Raw genomic sequence first — 18683 nt, 5'->3', positions numbered from 1 at the left:
GATAAAGATGTAATAGATAAAGATGGCTTTTTTGGATTTCCCATATTTCTACTAGTTAACGCTTCCAAACTTGATTTTTGGGAGTAGTTATATTTCCCTATACAAGATTTTCTTTGCTTACTTATTGTGAGAGTGTTTCTGATAAACTAGTGTTTTTACTCGACACTAACCTTTAGTGTTATCTGGAAAGTCAGTGACCTACGTTTTTTTCTTAATAGATTGTTGTGAAACATTTTATATTATCTGTCAGCTTCATATTTAGATTTCTAATATGTTCTGAGTAGTTTAATTTGTGAGGTTGTTTTTCTCCTGGCTAAGTTAAGGATGTTTTTTGAAATACTGAAGTTGTATTAGAGAAGAAATCTGTATTTTTTTTTATTGTAAAGACACATTATAAAATGAGGTATCATGTAGCTGTATTTTTTATCTCACTTGTTTTTCATTAGTTTCGGAAATTACCTATGATGCCCGTATTTGGTAGAATTTTGTACATTTTATTTTGTAATAACTAAGTTTATAGTTTTAAAATTAAATTTGAAAGTCATTTAATAGGGCTGTTTCCCTCTTCAGTTTTCTAATGTCAGTAAAAAGTCTCAGTAGTTGAGAAATTCTGTTTGGTAACTATATTAGAAATCACGTCTACCAATATATAAATGCATTTAAAAAAAATGATTTTCAGACTGTTCTCATACCAACCACTTTTAAAACAGATTCCCCTTTTAGGAAATATCATTTGCTAATGTCTGCATCACGCTTTAGCTTTTTGAAAATTTCTTATTAGGTATACATTTTAAGACAGTATTTTTTGTATCATAATATAGAATTATGACCAGGATTTCATGATCTGTCATCTTTTATCCCAATTCTTGCCATTTTTATTGTGTGATAATTAGCAGTTTTTTTCTTTACTTATTAAAGATCCTATTTTAAAAGTAAAAAAATTTTTTCTTTTTTTTAAAGCTTATTTTAACATCCTTTTTTTTTTTTTTTAAAGATTTTTTTTATTTATTTGACAGAGATCACAAGTAGGCAGAGAGAGAGAGAGAGAAAGAGAGAGGAAGGGAAGAAAGCTCCCTGCTGAGCACAGAACCTGATTCGAGGCTCGATCCCAGGACCCTGGGATCATGACCTAAGCTGAAGACAGAGGCTTTTAACCCACTGAGCCACCAAGGCGCCCCTTAACATCATTTTTTAAGGGGCACCTGGGTTGCTCAGTCAGTTAAGTGTCTGACTCTTGATTTCAGCTCAGGTCATGATCTCAGTGTTGTGAGATCAGGCCCCTCATTGGGGCAAGGAGCCTGCTTAAGATTCTTTCTCCCTTTGCCCTTCCAGGCCCCTCAAATAAATAAATAAATAAATAGATAAAAATAAAATACTTTTAAAGACTGGTTTTTGCAGATAAATTATGACTATGCTTCCTTTTCCTACTTTCAACTTAAATATTAGACTTTTGGGGTCCTTCTACATTTCTTTTATTCAGGGGTCCCATGCTGTTGGACACTTGCTTCCTGGGGATTCCCAAATTATTATAAAGTTTTCTCATATCCAAACATTGACAACAGCTGTATAAATAACTTATCTGACACTATTTTTCAAGTATTTGTAGAAGCCGTTTTAAAAATAATGATTTATTTAAAGGTATTGTTATAGTCATAGGAGCTTTTTGTGATCTTTTAAAAATGAGTGGTTATAAAAGAACCAACTGTCTTACAATAGAATAGAAATTTTAAACACAGTAAAGAGGTTCTTGTGCTTAAGTTGGGACACACAGTTTGATATTGTTTAACTATTGTTGAACTTAGCACTTGTACTCTGTCTTAGATTGTGGGCTTTATATCAAGTCTGTCTCTCTTGTCTATCTTTCCAATTACATTTCTTTCTTTCTCTTTTTCTTTGATTCTTTGTTTCTGTTTATTCGCCTTTTTCTTCTTCCTTACTACCCTTTCTTCCTATCTATGCCTCATATAACCACGTAAATAGGTATTATAAATTTATCTATTAGGCAAGAAGAGGAAGTAGTCTACAGATATCTAGTATATAGGAACTTTATTTTGTAGAAAACAGGGTATGAGGCCAATTATATTGGAAAATTAATGTTCAAAATATTTTTTAAAACATTTATCTTCTAAGGATAAAGAAGAGGATCTATCTTATGTAATTGAAAGTGATGAAGATTTAGAAATGGAGATGATTAAGGTATGTTTGAAATTATGAAAATTTACTTCCAGTTCTTTCAAAAAGGACAATTATGTAAAATATTACCTAGTTCTAAATGTCCCCCCACAATGAGATTACTATCATTTATATAACCATTAGATTTTATTTTCCGTTTATTTATTTCCGTTTATTTATTGTTTCCGTTTCATATTTGTTTACATCTTTATATGGCCTATGAATGTTTTAGTAGTAGTATACTAATTCTTACATATTATAAAACATATTCTTGTCAGGTCACTTCTTTTAATCTCTTCCTGGAATGTTGGTAGTGATTTTTCCCTCTTCTATTGAAATAGGTTTCTTTCTCTTCCCATCCATGTGTATCCCCTTTTATTTGGGAGTTCTGTTGGTATACATTCAATATTCTTCTTTACTTCTTTTGGCTTTAGTTACTATGGATATATTATATATCATTTTCTAATGTTTTAAATTATTTCATTTTCCATTAATTTATTATCAAAGTTGAAAATATTATTTTGTAATTATAAATTTTCTTTTCTTTTTTTTTTTTTTTTTAAAGATTTTTATTTATTTGACAGACAGACCACAAGTAGGCAGAGAGGCAGGCAGAAAGAGAGAGAACGAGGAGGCAGGCTCCCTGCTGAGCAGAGAGCCCGATGTAAGGCTCGATCCCAGGACCCTGGGATCATGACCTGAGCCGAAGGCAGAGGCTTTAACCACTGAGCCACCCAGGTGCCCCTGTAATTATAAATTTTCTACCGTTATACCCAACCTCCAGTTTCTTTGTCAGGAATGAACCAGGGATGAACCAGGGATGGACAATAAGAAAATCTTAAATTTCAGATTAATTGAAAATTAAGAAAAACACAAAAGTTCATTGTTATTCATGCTTTTTATTCCTCATCTTTAGATTGATGTGAAATTTTTGTTCTTTTTTTAACGAAATGAGATTAGGTTCCTTATTCTTCATTATGAACTGGAATAGTAGGTAGTGATTAGGAATCATAGTCCTAATATGATTAGGAATATAGTGATTAGGAGTCACTAAGTAGTGACTAGGAATATGAGCCTGAATTTAGATGTGGGTTTAAATCCCAGCGTCTCCATTTATTTGCTCTGTGACTTTGGGCATGTTTCTTAGTCTTTTCAATACTCAGTTAATAGCTGTTATTATTTAAGGTGTTATTTGTGAAGAGCTTGTTCAGAGCCTGGCATTTCCTAAGTGTTTAATAAATATTAGCTAATAGTAATAATAGGACATAAATACTAAATCATATTCTATGATTAACCATTTCTCTGAGGAGTGCTGTTCAAGTAGCACATGTAGAGGACACTTGCAGACTTCCACAAACTTAAATTGTATATTGAACCTCTTAGAAGGCAATCTGGATGCCCATATGAGAGAACTTTATTTTCAAAATGCTTTTCTAAGTATATTTGTTGACTTGAATAAAAAATCAGAAACAGAATCACTCTTTTTCTTTCCCAGGCCTGAAATGAATACGCTTTTTAGAAAACTATGAAAGTCAAGTTTATTAAATTGAAGGTTTAATAAAACGAGAAAATGAGAACTGTGGTTTAATAATCCTTCTGTCTCTTTTCAGTAAAAAACTGTACAGATGAAACAATTTTGAAATATCCTAATGTTCTTTAAACAGATAATCTTCATTTAGGGGAGAAAATCCAATATTGTCAAGCCAAAATAAAGAGCAACTTTATTCACATTTGTAATATTCCATTCTTAAAATTTGCATCTTTTATTGTTTTCATAATTCACATAAACGTATTCACATAATTCACAGAAACACATTTATTGTTTGCTTACTGACACATGATAGGAGAAACTCCTTTCAAAAATATCAGTAAAACTCACATGTACCTCTTGACAGTTGAAAACACCGAAGTATGATAAAGGAAAAAAAGTTCTAAAATCAAATTTTATTCAAAATTTTAATAACTTGCCCCACAGGCAGTTTATGATATGCTATTAACGAACCCTGTTTATGCTGGAAGTATTCCATCTTTGGCCTTATGCCTTAGAAACCATTCTTGAACACATATTTAAACTAGAGCACACATGTTCTTTTGTGGTATTGGTTGCACATCTGCCAGCTTTGAACAAAATTGTAGGTTCTGTTAATAATACTTCTTTTGTGTTGGGTGAAAAGATGCGACACTGTCAATGGTTTTGCTTTTAAGATTGCTTTTAAACTTTCAGTCTTTAGAAAACCTAAATACTGGCACGGCAGATCCAGTTCATTCAAAATGCAGAGACATGCAAAGAAATCCGGATGTTCCTTTTGAAGATGACGAAGATGAGATTGAAGCTATTGAAGAAGAAAAGGAGGGTGCAGGTAAGCACTGGAACATGTTTGAAACGACTCACCTCTCCTACCTACTGCTGCCTCGAATTTAGGATCTAGTTTTTAAACATTTTGGAGGCAAGGATTTTGTGGCGTGTAATTAATGAGGTCCTAAAACCTTGTCATTAGCTGCTTTGGTGTTTGGTCTTTATAAAGCAACAATCTTACCATTTATGAAAGTAGAGGGATAGAAGCATTGTGGTATTTGGTGCACTTGGTGACGTGAAACTTTTCTTCCTGAATTTTGTATTTTGTCAAAATAGTAGAAAATCATTATTAAGAATAATTACTTAATAAACATTATTGTTAAAGGCATAGATACATGCTGTTTGTTTTTTAGGAACTTATTCCTTCAAACAAATGGCACAATGTCAGGCAGCAAAATGGACTGATTTTCATACTGTGTATGCTAACTATAGTTAGGAATCTGTGAAATGAACCTCTTATTATTTAAGTGTAAGTGACAATATTTGTTATAGCAAATCACGGGGTCTTCTCATAAAGTAGAACACTCCTCAAGAGCTATATTTGTCAGTGTTACAGTGTGGGAAAATTAAAATAGATATTGTAGGTGGAAAGTACACGAAAATGTTAAAGAAAATGTTACTCTGTTTTCTTCTATTAAATGAAGGCATAACATCTCCAAATCAATTTAGCTCTCTATTTAGAATTGTTAAAAGCTGAGAAATCTAATAATGAATGTTCATTTGTTTGTAGATGAGTGGTCTTGATTCTTTGCTTTGCTCTGCCTTGGCCACTCATGAACTGTTCAACCTGCGTAGAAAATAAAAATTAGTTGAATAAAATCAACGTAACTCCATTGTTCTATGCCTTTAGAGTTGCAGTCAAGGATTTGGTGGACAGCTAACTAAAATGAAGATGTAATTTTATCTGCGGATTTCTTTGTGGTAGTAATGTAATTTCTGATTACTATTAATTTAAAGTTGGATGTATTATGAAATTTGCATTGGTATGTCGCTTGCCATGGTTGGGTTTGAATGTTAGGTTTTAGCACTATAGCAAACTAGCAAATTCTAAAACATTGTTCTCTTCCAGTGTTGACAAAGTGTGAATCATTTTGTAGTAGAAGTACAAAATTATAATCCTTAGTATTAGGTAATAATCAAAGTAACTAAAATCATGACTGGTATCCAGAGGACTGAATTAGTTGGATTTAAAAGACAGGAAACAGAGATGTCTGGTACTTATCACTGTATTCTTTAAAAGAAGTCGATGAAATAAAACTTGCATTCCCTATCACTTGTATTATAACATAAATGACTATTTCATCTTATTTTAAGACCATTCATTACCAGGACCTAATGCAAGCCAAATTAATTTCCTCAAGATCTATTTTGGCCATTCCAGTTTTAAGCCGTGAGTATAATTTCAGTTAATTAAATTGCATATTTACAATTTTCTTCACAAAGGAAAAATAGCAAATAATCCATCTGTTTAATAGTAATAGCAAAACTTCACTGTAGTTTATACATTCTACACTGCATTTCCTGTAAGTGACTAAAATAACTACAAAGTTATTTTAAAATAATATTTATTTAAAATTTGTATCTACAAATTATATTTATGAGAGGAAAGTGATTTTCTTTACCATAGAGAGTTCTGTATAGATACTAGTTTAAACACATTAATAAATTAATCTTAACTTAATGTTGACTTGTTTTTCATTAAGTATGTGTTGTCTATTTCATACAACTTACTGTACAAAGCATGCTGAGATAATAGAAATTCATGAGATAACAGTTTGAAGAATAGTGATAATCTTATCAGTTTTAATATATTCAAATGTATTTATGTCTAAAGGGGCACATTTATAAGTATTAAAATAAGGTGAATAAAAATGAGGTGAGGAACAAGTAATTTTGAATAAAACTAATAAGAATGTTAAAACCTAGACTGCATTTTTCTTATTCTGCAAATTTAAAATTTAACCCATGGAAACATTTCTTTCTTCTTCTTTGATCTTAATTTTTTTTAAATTAAACTATGTCCTACATAGAGAAAAGTGCACATAAATGTACAGATCAATGAACTTTTACAAGCACCCAGTGTAACCAGGACTCACATAAGGAAAAAAATAGGTCATTATCAGCACATCAGAAGATCACCTTTCCTATTGATTTTTCCCTCAACATTTTATTAAAAAAATTTTCAAAGGTACAGGAAAGTTGAAAGAATTTTTTTTACTATGAATACCTGTTATTCAACATTTTAGTATACTTGCTTTATCATTATATCCATCTATCACCTCTCTATCCATTCTTTAATCTACCTAATTTAAAAAATGCATCTCAGGGTAGACTGGACATCATTATTTATCTCTCTAAGTACTTCAGTGTATAAATCATTAACTGTAGTTAAATATTTATGGTGTAATCTTTTGATGGAAAATTTACATGCAAGAAGATGGTCAAACCTTAAATGTGCATATGGAACATTACAGTAACTCCAGAAAGTTCCCTCATGTCCCTTTTCAGGCAATCCTGGCCTCTGGAGCATTTCTTTAATTAATTAATTAATTAATTAGAGAGAGAAAGCATGTGCACACACATATGAGAGAGAGAGTGCGAGAGAGAAAGGGTGCTTGCACTTTCTTGCGCATGCAAGTGCCCGGAGGGGCAGAGGGAGAGGGAGAGAGAATGTTAAACAGGTTCCATGCCCAGCATAGAGCCCAATATGGGGCTCCATTTCACAACCCTGACATCATGACCTGAGTCAAAATCAAGAGTTAGATGCTTAACTGACTGAGCCATCCAGTTGTCCCTCTTTTGTTTTAATCAATAAATTTATGTCAATATATTGAAGCTCAAAAATGTAAAAGAAATTCTATTAGAGGGGTGCCTGGGTGGGTCATTCTGTTAAGCTTATGACTCTTGGTTTTGGCTCCAGTTGTGATCTCAAGTGGTGAGCTCGAGCCCCTTGATGGCCTGTGCTCAGCATGGAGTGTGCTTGAGATTCTCTCCCTCTCTCTCTACTTGCTCACGTGCATGCTCTCTCTAAAATAAAACAAATAAATACAATCTAAAATAAAATAAATAGGGCGCCTGCGTGGCTCAGTGGGTTGAGGCCTCTGCCTTCAGCTTGGATCGTGGTCCCAGGGTCCTGGTATCGAGCCCCACGTTGGGCTCTCTGCTCGGTAAGGAGCCTGGTTCCCCCTCTCTCTCTGCCTGCCTCTCTGCCTACTTGTGATCTCTTTCTGTCAAATAAATAAATAATCTTTAAAAAAATAAAATAAAATATATACATACAGTCTTTAAGAAAAAGAAATTCTGTTAGAGGTAGTGAAAAAATTAAATGTTTTTCCACTTGTCCTTGGGTTTCTTGTTAGTAAAACAAAATAGCCTTTTTGCTTTTTACCCTCCAGGGTTCAGTGGAAGGTGATTCATTCTGTTTTGGAAGAAAGGAGAGATAATGTTGTTGTGATGGCAACTGGTAAGTTGTACATAAGCGGTAACTTAGTCCTCTAAAATATAAAACTTAAAGGTTTTTAAATGTGTGATCTTTTATTACACTCTCAAAATATAAATACAAATGCAAATGGTATAAAATACAGAAGAGAGTAATCTGAGATTAGATGCTCAAATTTATGCAGAAATTAGCTCTTAGGAGGATAGCATGTTAGTAGGGACTGTTCATCTCACACAAGTACATTGTAGGAAGAAAGTACCAAGGCTTTATTTTTATTTTTATCAGTGTATTATTTTTATTTCCAGGATATGGAAAGAGTTTGTGCTTCCAGTACCCTGCTGTGTATTCAGGCAGGATAGGCCTTGTCATCTCTCCTCTTATTTCTTTGATGGAAGACCAAGTCCTCCAGCTTAAGTAAGTAATGTTTTCTTCCTCCCCCCTTCCTTCCTTCCATTTTTACGTCATCACTCACCCAATGTGGGGCTTGAGTTTACAACCCCAAGATGAAGAGCTGCAGGCTCTATCCACTCAGCCAGCCAGGTGCCCTGGTAATGTTTTCATTGCTACATTATCACCCTTTTTTTCTTTCATGAGGGAAACATGTGACCTATCATGTATGTTAAAATCTAGTTCCCAGTAACACATTTCTGTGAATGTTGCTCTGTCTTTTTTAGTGATAAATGACTCTTTGGTGGAAGAACTTATCTTCTTTCTTGAGTTCTTTATAGTCCAAGGCTACCAGATGGTCTCAATAAAAATTTTTGTAACCGCAAACTCTAAGCCAGTTTACATCCATATCTCAAAATTCTTTTCTCTTTTAGTTACCCTTGCTCTTTAGCTTGGTATAAAGTATATACATGGAAGTATAATTTTTAGTTACAGAAAAATTTTAAACCTCTTTAATGTGAGCTTGCAATTTTTCTGAAAAACCTGCCCTGACAACCTGCTTTCTTTTTCCTTTTTTTAAAAGGTTTTATTTATTTGACAGAGCGAGAGAGAGAGTGCACGCGCGCACGCACAAGCAGGGGGAGGAGCAGAGGGAGAGGGAGAAACAGGTTCCCCACTGAGCAGGGAGCCCGAAGTGGGGCTCAATCCCAGGAACCTGGGACCATGACCTGAGCCAAAGGCAGACGCTTAACCAAGTGAGCCACCCAGGTGCCCCAACAACCTTCTTTCTAATACTGCCTTTGGAGGAATTTGTTTATCAAATTAATGAGGTACAAAAAGAGTGAGGATTACAAAGAAGAGGACTGTTCATTGTATTTCCTTAGTCCTTAACAATGAAGTTGATCTATGTAGTATGTACATGGCTCCAAGAATACTTGTTTTTCTTCTTATAGAATGTCCAACATTCCAGCTTGTTTTCTGGGATCAGCACAGTCAAAAAATGTTCTAGAAGATATTAAATCGTGAGTAATTTATATGGTTTCTGATGTATGTGAGAATTTTATACAAAATTGTATATAAAAATATATAATTTATTTAAAATTTTATATAAAAATTTTTATTTAATTTGTGGACAAAATGTTCATGATTTAAAAATATACTTTGTTTTTATAGTACATTTATAGAATTGTTCAATTTAAAAATCTTTCAAACTTAAATCTATTATTTTTAGTTCTTGGACTGTGAAGTTAGCATTGTCATATTGTTTTAAAATTTTGGTTTTGAACAAGAATTAGGAGAGTAGGTATCTCCTTTTACAGAGGAGCAAATTGAGGCCCAGAGAAAATAATTTGCTTAAAGTCATTCGATGAGTTAATGGCTGAGCGGGGACTGGATTCTAGATCTCTTGCCCCACCAGTCCTAAATGGCTTAATTCCCAATAAGAATGAAATTTCGAACATACACAAAAATTTGTGTGTATTTATATAGATTAACATGTATTTTGTTAGTAAACACACATATATACATGTATTTATTGTTTTGATAAATTCATACAAATATATCACCCAAGCCCCTATCAGGGTATAGAGTATTACTCTCGCTCCAGAAGCTTGTACATGTCGCTTCCCAGTCCGTCCTTCTTTCTCCATTTTAAGGCAGACCACTGTCTTTTTTTCCTACCATACTTTTGCCTGTTTTAGAACTTCATATAAATGGAGTCATACAATATGAACTTTTCTGTAAGACTTCTTTCATTCAGCAAAAGGTTTTGAGAATATTTCATGTTGTATGTATCCGTGGTTTTTAAAAAATATATCAGAGTGCTATGTCATTGTATGAAAATACGATAGTTTGTTTTTTTCATTTCCTTATCAGGAGATGCCTAAGCTGTTTGTAGTTTAGGGCTATTAATGATAAAGCTGCTATGAACATTCTTATAAGTTTTTTTGAATGTTTTCTTTCTCTTTCAACATCATAAATTACCTTTATTGAGGTATAATTGACATACAATAATTTTTACATACTTAATATATCTAATTTGATGAGTTTGGCATATAAACACCCACAAAACCATCATCACAGTCCAGATGATGCACGTATATCTGTTATCCTCAAAGTATGCTCATTCCTTTTGTAATCCATCCCCCTCTCTTTTTCCTACCTTCTTTACCCCACTCACCAGGTAACTATGAATCTGTTTTCTGTCCCTCTAGGTTAGCTTGCATTTCCTCAAATTGTACATAAACAGAATTAGTCCTATAATATGTGCTCTTGTTTTGTCTGGTGTAGATCACACAGCATAATTACTTTGAGATTCATCCATCTTGTTACATGTATCAATAGTTCGTTCCTTTTTTTTAATTGGTGAATACATTACTTCATATGGAGGCAGAGGCTTTAACCCACTGAGCCACCCAGGTGCCTCTGTCCTTATAGTTATTATTACTATATTACACTGAAGAAACTGAGGCACACTAAAGTTAAGTACTTAGCTAAGATCACTTAGCTTATAAGAAGTTGAATTGAGACTCAAACCTTGGGCAGTTTGACATCAGAGCTTGTTATTTATACTGTTTTTTAATGTGAATTAGAATATTGAATAATTTCATGAGATTAAAAGCATATCTATTTTGTTCCTAATTCCTAATGAAAGTGCCATGCCTACCATGCAGTAGATGAAATATTTTGAAGTCTTTTTATAAGGGAAATTAATTTTCATTCTATTTTACTTTATGTTTTCACTTGGTAGAATGAAAAGGAGACTATATATTTTTAATGCCCTACTAACCTCTATTACCAACATTGTCTTAGTTAGGATTCTGTCTGCCCAGAACAGAAAAAAGTCAAGCTAGCTTAAGCAAATACTGAATTTTGGATATAGGAATGTCTCGTGGATCACAGTGAACACAAGTTATCTACCCCTTAGGAAGAGACTTGGAATTGGGTATCAAGAATACAATAAGGCTTTCTTTTATTTATAGCCTCTGTGTGTCTTCCTTATTCTTCTGAGGAAATGAGCATTTTCCACTTTTCTAGTCACAAGATGGAGAAGACCACTCTGCAGCAACTTTTTTCAAATATTACAGGTCTTGCCATTGGCAGGGACTGATTGGTTGTTTCTTGGTCAGACCCCCAAAATCTAGGACAGAGACTAATTGATTTGACATCGATACAGTTGCTAACCCTGTCCCAAGAAGATGTATTTAGGCAAGAGAACAAAATACACAGGAGAAACATGGGTGCTATGGGCTTAATCATAGGGAGTCAGTGGGAGGGTGATGGGTTGTAGTTCTCCAAGAAGGAGGGTGCTATGTGGGTGGTTTGCCAGCACATAAATGACTTACCCTAGACTTGATTGTTTAACTCAAACACTATAGTTTTGGGGCTAGACTGTTGGAAATTAGAACATAGCTTCTAATGTCACCTTAGTGCTGAGTACCCCCTGAGAGCCACTTTTCATTTTGCTTTGTTGAAGTAGTCAGAGGACTAATATGTGTGAATATATACATACATAGAACGTTTGTTTAGTTTTAAGTGGTGTAATGCATCATTTAAAAATTTGTCAGGTGTTACGGTTTTAAGTTGTAGTTCACTGGATGATTGTTTCCTTTAGTATAGTATATTTCCTTTCCTGTTTCTTTTTTGTTTGCTTATTTTTACAGAGGCAAATACCGCATTGTATACCTAACTCCAGAATTCTGTTCAGGTAACTTGAGCCTACTCCAGCAACTTCAGGCTAATATTGGTAAGTGGTACCATAGGATCTTTTTGTAAGTACTGACTTAATTCAGTTATCCTTTAAAGTTAAATATGTGGTTGGATATTGGATTTCACTTCTTTTAAAGTTGATTTCAGACAGTATTTCCTCCAGGAAGTCTCTGACTTTCCAACTTGATGTCTTTCCAGTTTTATTCCGTAGTACCTAAAAGTCCTTCTGCTGTAGAAATCAGGTTCCTGTATTATAAATTGCGTGTTTATATATCTCTTTTCTTTCACTGGACTATAAACTTTTTGAGGAAAAAAAAATGCCCTAATGCAGTACCTGGCACATAGCAGGGATAGCAGGGATTTACATGTATTATTGAATAAATGTTGAATCTTAGATTCTGTAAAATGATAATTTCTTTTTTCTGTATTCTGAATCTAAATTAAATCACAGTAGTGGTTCTCCACCATTGTTCGTGATAATCATTTTAACAACTTTAGAAAAATATAGTGTCCTCCAACCTTGAAAATTCTGATTCAACATGCCTGGGGTGGGCCCCTGGCACCTATAGTTTTTCATGAGTGAATCTGATATGTAGTTAGGGTTGGAAAACATACTACCTTTGATTATTTCCCACTATTGAGTATGGTTTTAAAAAGATAGTAAGTCAGAGCTTATTTCCTAGAAAATGTGAATACAGAATTAATCCATAGCTGGTTCCCTTTTTGTACTTCAAAAATTTTTGTCTTTTTTTTTCCTTCATGATGGCTAGACTAAGCTACCCACAAATTGCAGTCATAGGTACTGTTATTTGAAACATTCAGTTGAACTAACCAGTTTTAGTTTCCTAATATTATATGATCTCATTGTATAGTTATATATTACAATATTCTGGGTAGGTTAATTTTCAACATGGCAACATCTCATTTCATTGTTGCTTAGTAGCATATAACTCTAGGAATGCATTTAATAATTTTTGTAACAATAAAATGAAAACAAATTTGTAAATTTTTGGTATATATTAAATACGAACAAAAGAATCAGAGCAGAAGTTAACATTTGATTAAATACATTATCAGTGATGTGTTATCAATTTCTTATCCCTTATTGGCATAATATATTTTTGTCTTTAATGGAAGACAAATTTGGTGTGTCTCTTATAAGATTGTATGAAGTTCGTAATGATATTTTACTTTGGATTAAGCCTAATTACCCTAGATATATGTATTTTATGGCTTTATATCAAAAGTTAGGATTTGTGTCCTTGGTAAGCTGGATATGTTTTGTTCCATTTTAATACTTGCTTTGTTTCTGGGGTGGGGTTAATTAATTGTTAGCTTAAGTATTTACTTAAATCCTTTGACAGCTAGTTCTAATTTCTATTTTTATTTTTTGTAATGGATTAAATTATGAATACTGCCATCATTAGGAATATTCTGCATAGGATGGATGAACATCCTTTTTTTGGGGGGTTGACTCTCAATGTTGAGCAAAAAGGGATAAATTCTTTTTGAAATATTTTTTTCTTCGGCTTTTATTTGTAGGAAGTTGTAAAATGCTTGCAAAAATGAATCTACTCAGAATACTATTTGTATGGTAGTCTGACATTTAGCTAATCAGATTTATGCTTTTTATGTTACATTATTTAAGTAGTATGAGTATATAACAGAAGCAGCAAACATAATTTTATATGGAGACTCCTTAAAAGCAAAGACACTTATAATTGTCTTTTGACTTTAGAAATAAGGCTTGAATGGCAGATATGCCAAAATGAAGTATGCATAGGACTTGGGCAGACACTTGGACTTGCAAATTTAAAGTAAAGTTAGCAAAAGCTCCATTTGATGCTAAGGGACAAAGTTCAGCTTCATTAAGAGGTAGGTAGTTAAACTTGTAATTTTTAGCAGGGTTTTAAAATAAAAGAGAAGCCATCATGTTTGTTTTAACCTAATTTAAAATTTGGGTCATTTAGTTTCTAAAGCCAAAATTAGTGGTAACATTGAATTTTTCCCAGCTATGCAGCAGCAGCCAGAGAATTTTGTTGCTAATCAGCCTGTATTCGTATTTAGTAGGTTTATTTATTTATTTATTTTTGCTTTCTCTTTCATCTCTATTGTATTTTGTAATCTCAGTGAATTATAATTGTTTGTTTGCTTGTCTGTCTCCTCTTTTGGAATTCGGAGCTTCTCAAGGTTATAGAGTACATCTTATTAATGTTTTCCTAGAGAGAAGTGTTTGGATCATAGTAGGCATTTAATGACTCTAATAATAATTGTTTGGTGTTTTGTTTTGTTTTTATTGAGTTGCCTTTTTTGCCAGGTCCTATCTTAGTATTTTATACCTAAATTAATCTTTAGAGTGACTAAAAAATGTTAGGTACTACTATATTTACCTTTTATTTGTGGGAAACTGACACTTGGAAGCTTAAATAACTTGCTTAAGGTAATACAATGTTGGTGGTGGAGCCAGGTTGTCTGACTCTAGAGCACATATTCATCATCACCCCCCTAATGGCAGAAAGTCATTAATATTCAATTATCAAGTAATGATCATCTACATTAATGGAAAAATTATTTTTGTCTCAAGTATTAATTTGATAATACAGGGCAAAAGTGCTACTGTCATTACTTTGGACATTTTAATGGACTGTTATACAATAAAGCCCTTTTCTGAAATGCATTACTATACACTATTGATTCTGTTTCAGTGTGGGTGTATGGTATGGGGGCAGAGTGGGGGGGTTGATCGGGGAAGAAAGAATGAGTTCTGTTCCTTCTTACCTACTTGTACATACCGAGTTTTAGTTCTTACCATTTTACACTAGAAAATGCAGCTATCATCCTGTCTTCCAATACTGGCATTCCAGAGGAACTCTCGGTGGTCTGATATGTGATGGTCATGGACAGTGATAATGCACCTCATCTCAGTAGGAATGTACTCTTTAATCTCTTTTGGTAACTAATTCATGAGATAAAATTGAAAGTATTACCAAGGGGAAAAAGAAAACCAGCTCTTCTTTTTTAAGGCATTGTCATTGCAAATGGTTCATGAGTGATCATTTTGAGGGCATTGTAGTAGTAAGTAATTCATTTCTTTGAGGAATAATGATGAAAGCTGAAATCTAATAAATAATGTTGTTTGAATAATATATAAATGTTTCCTTTTATCCATACACCTTTACCCATATATCTCCCATCCTCTGTTCTCATGATGATTATTTTGGTGTTACCCGATGTCATTTACGCTTATATTTTTATATGAAGCATATACTTTGATTAGAATAATTTTTTCTCCTTTCTGTAGTATTTATATATTCTAAGTGGAGGTGATATTGATTTAGATGAATTTATGACTTTTTTTTGAACTTTATTTCCCCCATTTTTATGTTTTTCACTTTTGTAGGTATTACTCTTATTGCTGTGGATGAGGCTCACTGTATTTCTGAATGGGGACATGACTTTAGAATTTCATTCCGAACTTTGGGCTCCTTAAAGGCGATACTCCCATCAGTAAGTTTGTCAAGTGCAACGTCTTGAGATGATGTTCTTATCAAAGGAGAGTCCAGGATTGGGGAATTGCTAGAAGGCTGAAGACTTCTCTATGAAAGGGCAAATAGGTTGTGAAAGCAAGGGAAGGACTTTTTAAAAACTCTAATTTTGGCTTTCTTCTAAGGTTGGCATGTAATTTATTGAGGTATACTATAAAGCAGGGGTTGGAAAACCTATTCTGAAAGAACCAGGTAATAAATATTTTAGGCTTTATAGGCCACGTATGGTCTCTGTCACATTTTTCTTTGTTTTTTTCTCACTACCTTTAAAAATGTAAAACTGTTGTCTTGTGGGCAGTAACAAAACCGTCTATGGACCAACTTTGACCTGTAGAAGACAGACTCGACTTTAGAACCATGTTTAGATTCCATGAGCTCTTATGTGTGTGTCCTTTTACTCTCGGATGCTGTGAAAGCATGGTTACCTCTTCTTACATCATATTGAAAACATGAGAAATGAACTATTCCGGAGAGGTTTTAATAAAGCTTTTAGTACCAGAATTCTACTTTCTTCCCTAATCATAAAGAATAGCAGATTTCTACATGAGTATTCTACATGAATGGCATGTTTTATATGAGCACCTTATAAATTCACAATAATGGCAACCATTTTATTTTTTGAAAAACTATGGAGTCATAGGCAGTTTTAAAAAAAATAATGTACAGAGACTCTGTGTACCTTTTAGTTTCCCCAATGTACAATATCAAAACTAGGAATATGACATTGATATGGTCTTTATAGTTCTTTTATTTTTAAATTAAAAGTTTATTTATTTATTTGAGAGAGAAAGAGGGATCATGAGTGGGGGGATGAGAGAGGGAACGAATCCCAAACAGACTCTCTGCTGAGCATGGAGCCCTATGAGGGGCTTGATCCCTCAACCCTGAGATCACGACCTGAGCTGAAATCGAGAGCCAGATGCTTAACTGACTGGGCCATTCAGGCGCTCCTTCACAGATTACCCTTATTTTTTTGGTTTTATAAGTACGTGTGTTTGTGTTATCTATAGTTTTATCCTGTGTGTAGATCAGTGCAACTACCACTGCATTCAAGGTACAGAATTGCTCCATGAGCATCAGGTTCCTGGAGCTGCTGTCCTTTTCCAGACACGCCCACCTCTCCTTCCACCCTTCACCCTAACTTTTGGTGACCACTGATCTCCATCTTCATAATTTTATTTTGAGAATATTGTATAAATGGAATCATACAGTATGTCACTTTTTGGAATTGGCTTTTTTTCACTTAGCATAATTCCCTTGAGATCCATCCAAGTTGGAGTGTAAGTCAAGTTTGTTGCTTTGTATTGCTGCAGCTTGTTTAACCACAGCTTGTTTAACCATTTACTTGTTGAGGAACTTTTGTGTAGTTTCTACTTTGGGGCTATTATGAACAGTGCTGCTGTGATATTTGTGTACAACCCAAAGGTCCTTCAGTTGGTGAGACAACGTGACCATAAGTTTTAATTTCTCTAGGGTAGATGCCCAGGAATACAGTAGCTGGTGCTATACTTAGTGCATGTTTAATTTTTTAAGGAACTGCCAAACTATTTTGGCTATACCATTTTACATTCCTGCCAGCAATGTCTGAATGACTCCATTTCTCTTCATCCTTGCCAGCATTTGATGTTACCAGTATTTTTTATGTTAGCCATTTTGATTAAGTGTGGAGTATTATCCTGTTTTGTGTATATGTGTGTGTGTGTTTAAGATTTTATTTATTTATTCAAGAGAGAGCATGAGAAAAGGGAAGAGAAGAGGGACGGGGGTGTGGGGGAAGGAATCTCAAGCAGACTCTGTTGCATGAGGAGCCCGACACCTGAGCCGAAACCAAGAGTTGGATGCTCCACCGACTGAACCACCCAAGTGCCTATATCCTGTTTTTTTTTAATTTTTTAAAAGATTTTATTTACGTATTTGAGAGAGACAGAGACAGATAGTGAGAGAGAGCACAAGTAGGGATGAGAGGGAGAAGCAGGCTCCCCACTGAGCAGGGAGCCCAACCTGCGGCTGGATCCCAGGACCCTGAGATGAAAACAGACGTTTAACATACTGAGCTACTCAGGTGCCCCTATCCTGTTGTTTTTACTTTGCATTTCTCTAATGGCTAATGATAACATCTTTTCATGTACTAATTACCTCTTTTGTGAAATGCCTGATCTAATCGGTATTTTTTTTTTAACTATTGAAAGTGTTTTATTATAACTATGAATCTTTAGTCAGATATGTGGTTTATATATATTTTCTTTCAATTTGTAGCTGCCTTTTCATTGTCTTTACAGTGTCTTTCGCATGGCAGAGATTTTTAATTTTATGAAGTCCAGTTTATCACTTGCAACTTTTGTTATGCTCTTCACCTAACTCTAGGTCCTGAAGATTTTCTTTTATGATTTTTCCCAAAATTTTAATAGCTTTATGTTTTACACTTAAGTCCAGGATTCATATTGAATAAATTTTGTTTAAGGTTTGAGGTTTATATTGAGGTTATTTATTTATTTATTTATTATGTCTATAATGTCCAGTTACTCCAAGCAATTCTTGCTTTTGACACTGCTAAAAATCACTTTGGTATATGTGGGTGAATCTGTTTCTGGGTTCTCTAATCTATTGTATTAGTTTTGAATGAATAAACAAGGTTGATTTATGTTTAGGTTTTCCTGTTAATAGTGAAGCTATCATTTCCTCTGAGTTCAAGATTTAACAGTAGTACGAGTAAACTAAGAAAAAGCATTCGAGATTGTTATTCTTTTGGTAAATTATCTAGTTCATTTCCATTGCATATTGATTATGCTTACAGGTAGCAAAATTGAGAGTTTGTTTTTTTTGTTTGTTTTTTTTTTTTGGTAGCTCTTTTCATAGAGATGTGGTTAGAGCAGACTAAATAAAACAAACCAACACAAAAACCTTGAATGTACCTATTAACAAGTATATACTGAATCAAACTAGACTGAATTGAACACCAGTTATGGGACTGACCCTGTTCGATGCTTTCATTTTGGTTAAGCCTCACAAAAAGCCAGCAAGATTATTATCTCTGTTACCTTCACTAGGATAGCACATTATCTTGGTTCTCCTCCTT

The 18683-nt window shown here is 33.7% G+C and overlaps 1 protein-coding gene across 8 annotated transcripts in view; it reads left to right on the top strand.

Moving 5' to 3' along the window:
* The window catches only part of WRN (WRN RecQ like helicase), a 144628-nt gene that overhangs the window by 54626 nt on the left and 71319 nt on the right, over positions 1–18683 (top strand). For all 8 annotated transcript variants that reach the window (XM_059156399.1, XM_059156397.1, XM_059156393.1 and 5 more), the window contains 8 exons: positions 2131–2196; positions 4397–4532; positions 5843–5918; positions 7924–7991; positions 8273–8381; positions 9308–9376; positions 12017–12099; positions 15463–15569. In XM_059156399.1, the coding sequence (XP_059012382.1) occupies positions 2131–2196; positions 4397–4532; positions 5843–5918; positions 7924–7991; positions 8273–8381; positions 9308–9376; positions 12017–12099; positions 15463–15569 (714 nt within the window). The remainder of the gene's footprint in view (positions 1–2130; positions 2197–4396; positions 4533–5842; positions 5919–7923; positions 7992–8272; positions 8382–9307; positions 9377–12016; positions 12100–15462; positions 15570–18683) is intronic.

Source organism: Mustela lutreola, chromosome 18, assembly GCF_030435805.1.
Source record: "Mustela lutreola isolate mMusLut2 chromosome 18, mMusLut2.pri, whole genome shotgun sequence".
Classification (NCBI taxonomy): Eukaryota; Metazoa; Chordata; class Mammalia; order Carnivora; family Mustelidae; genus Mustela; species Mustela lutreola.
Note: the sequence above shows the minus strand (reverse complement) of the source record. Positions and strands in the feature narration are given on the sequence as shown.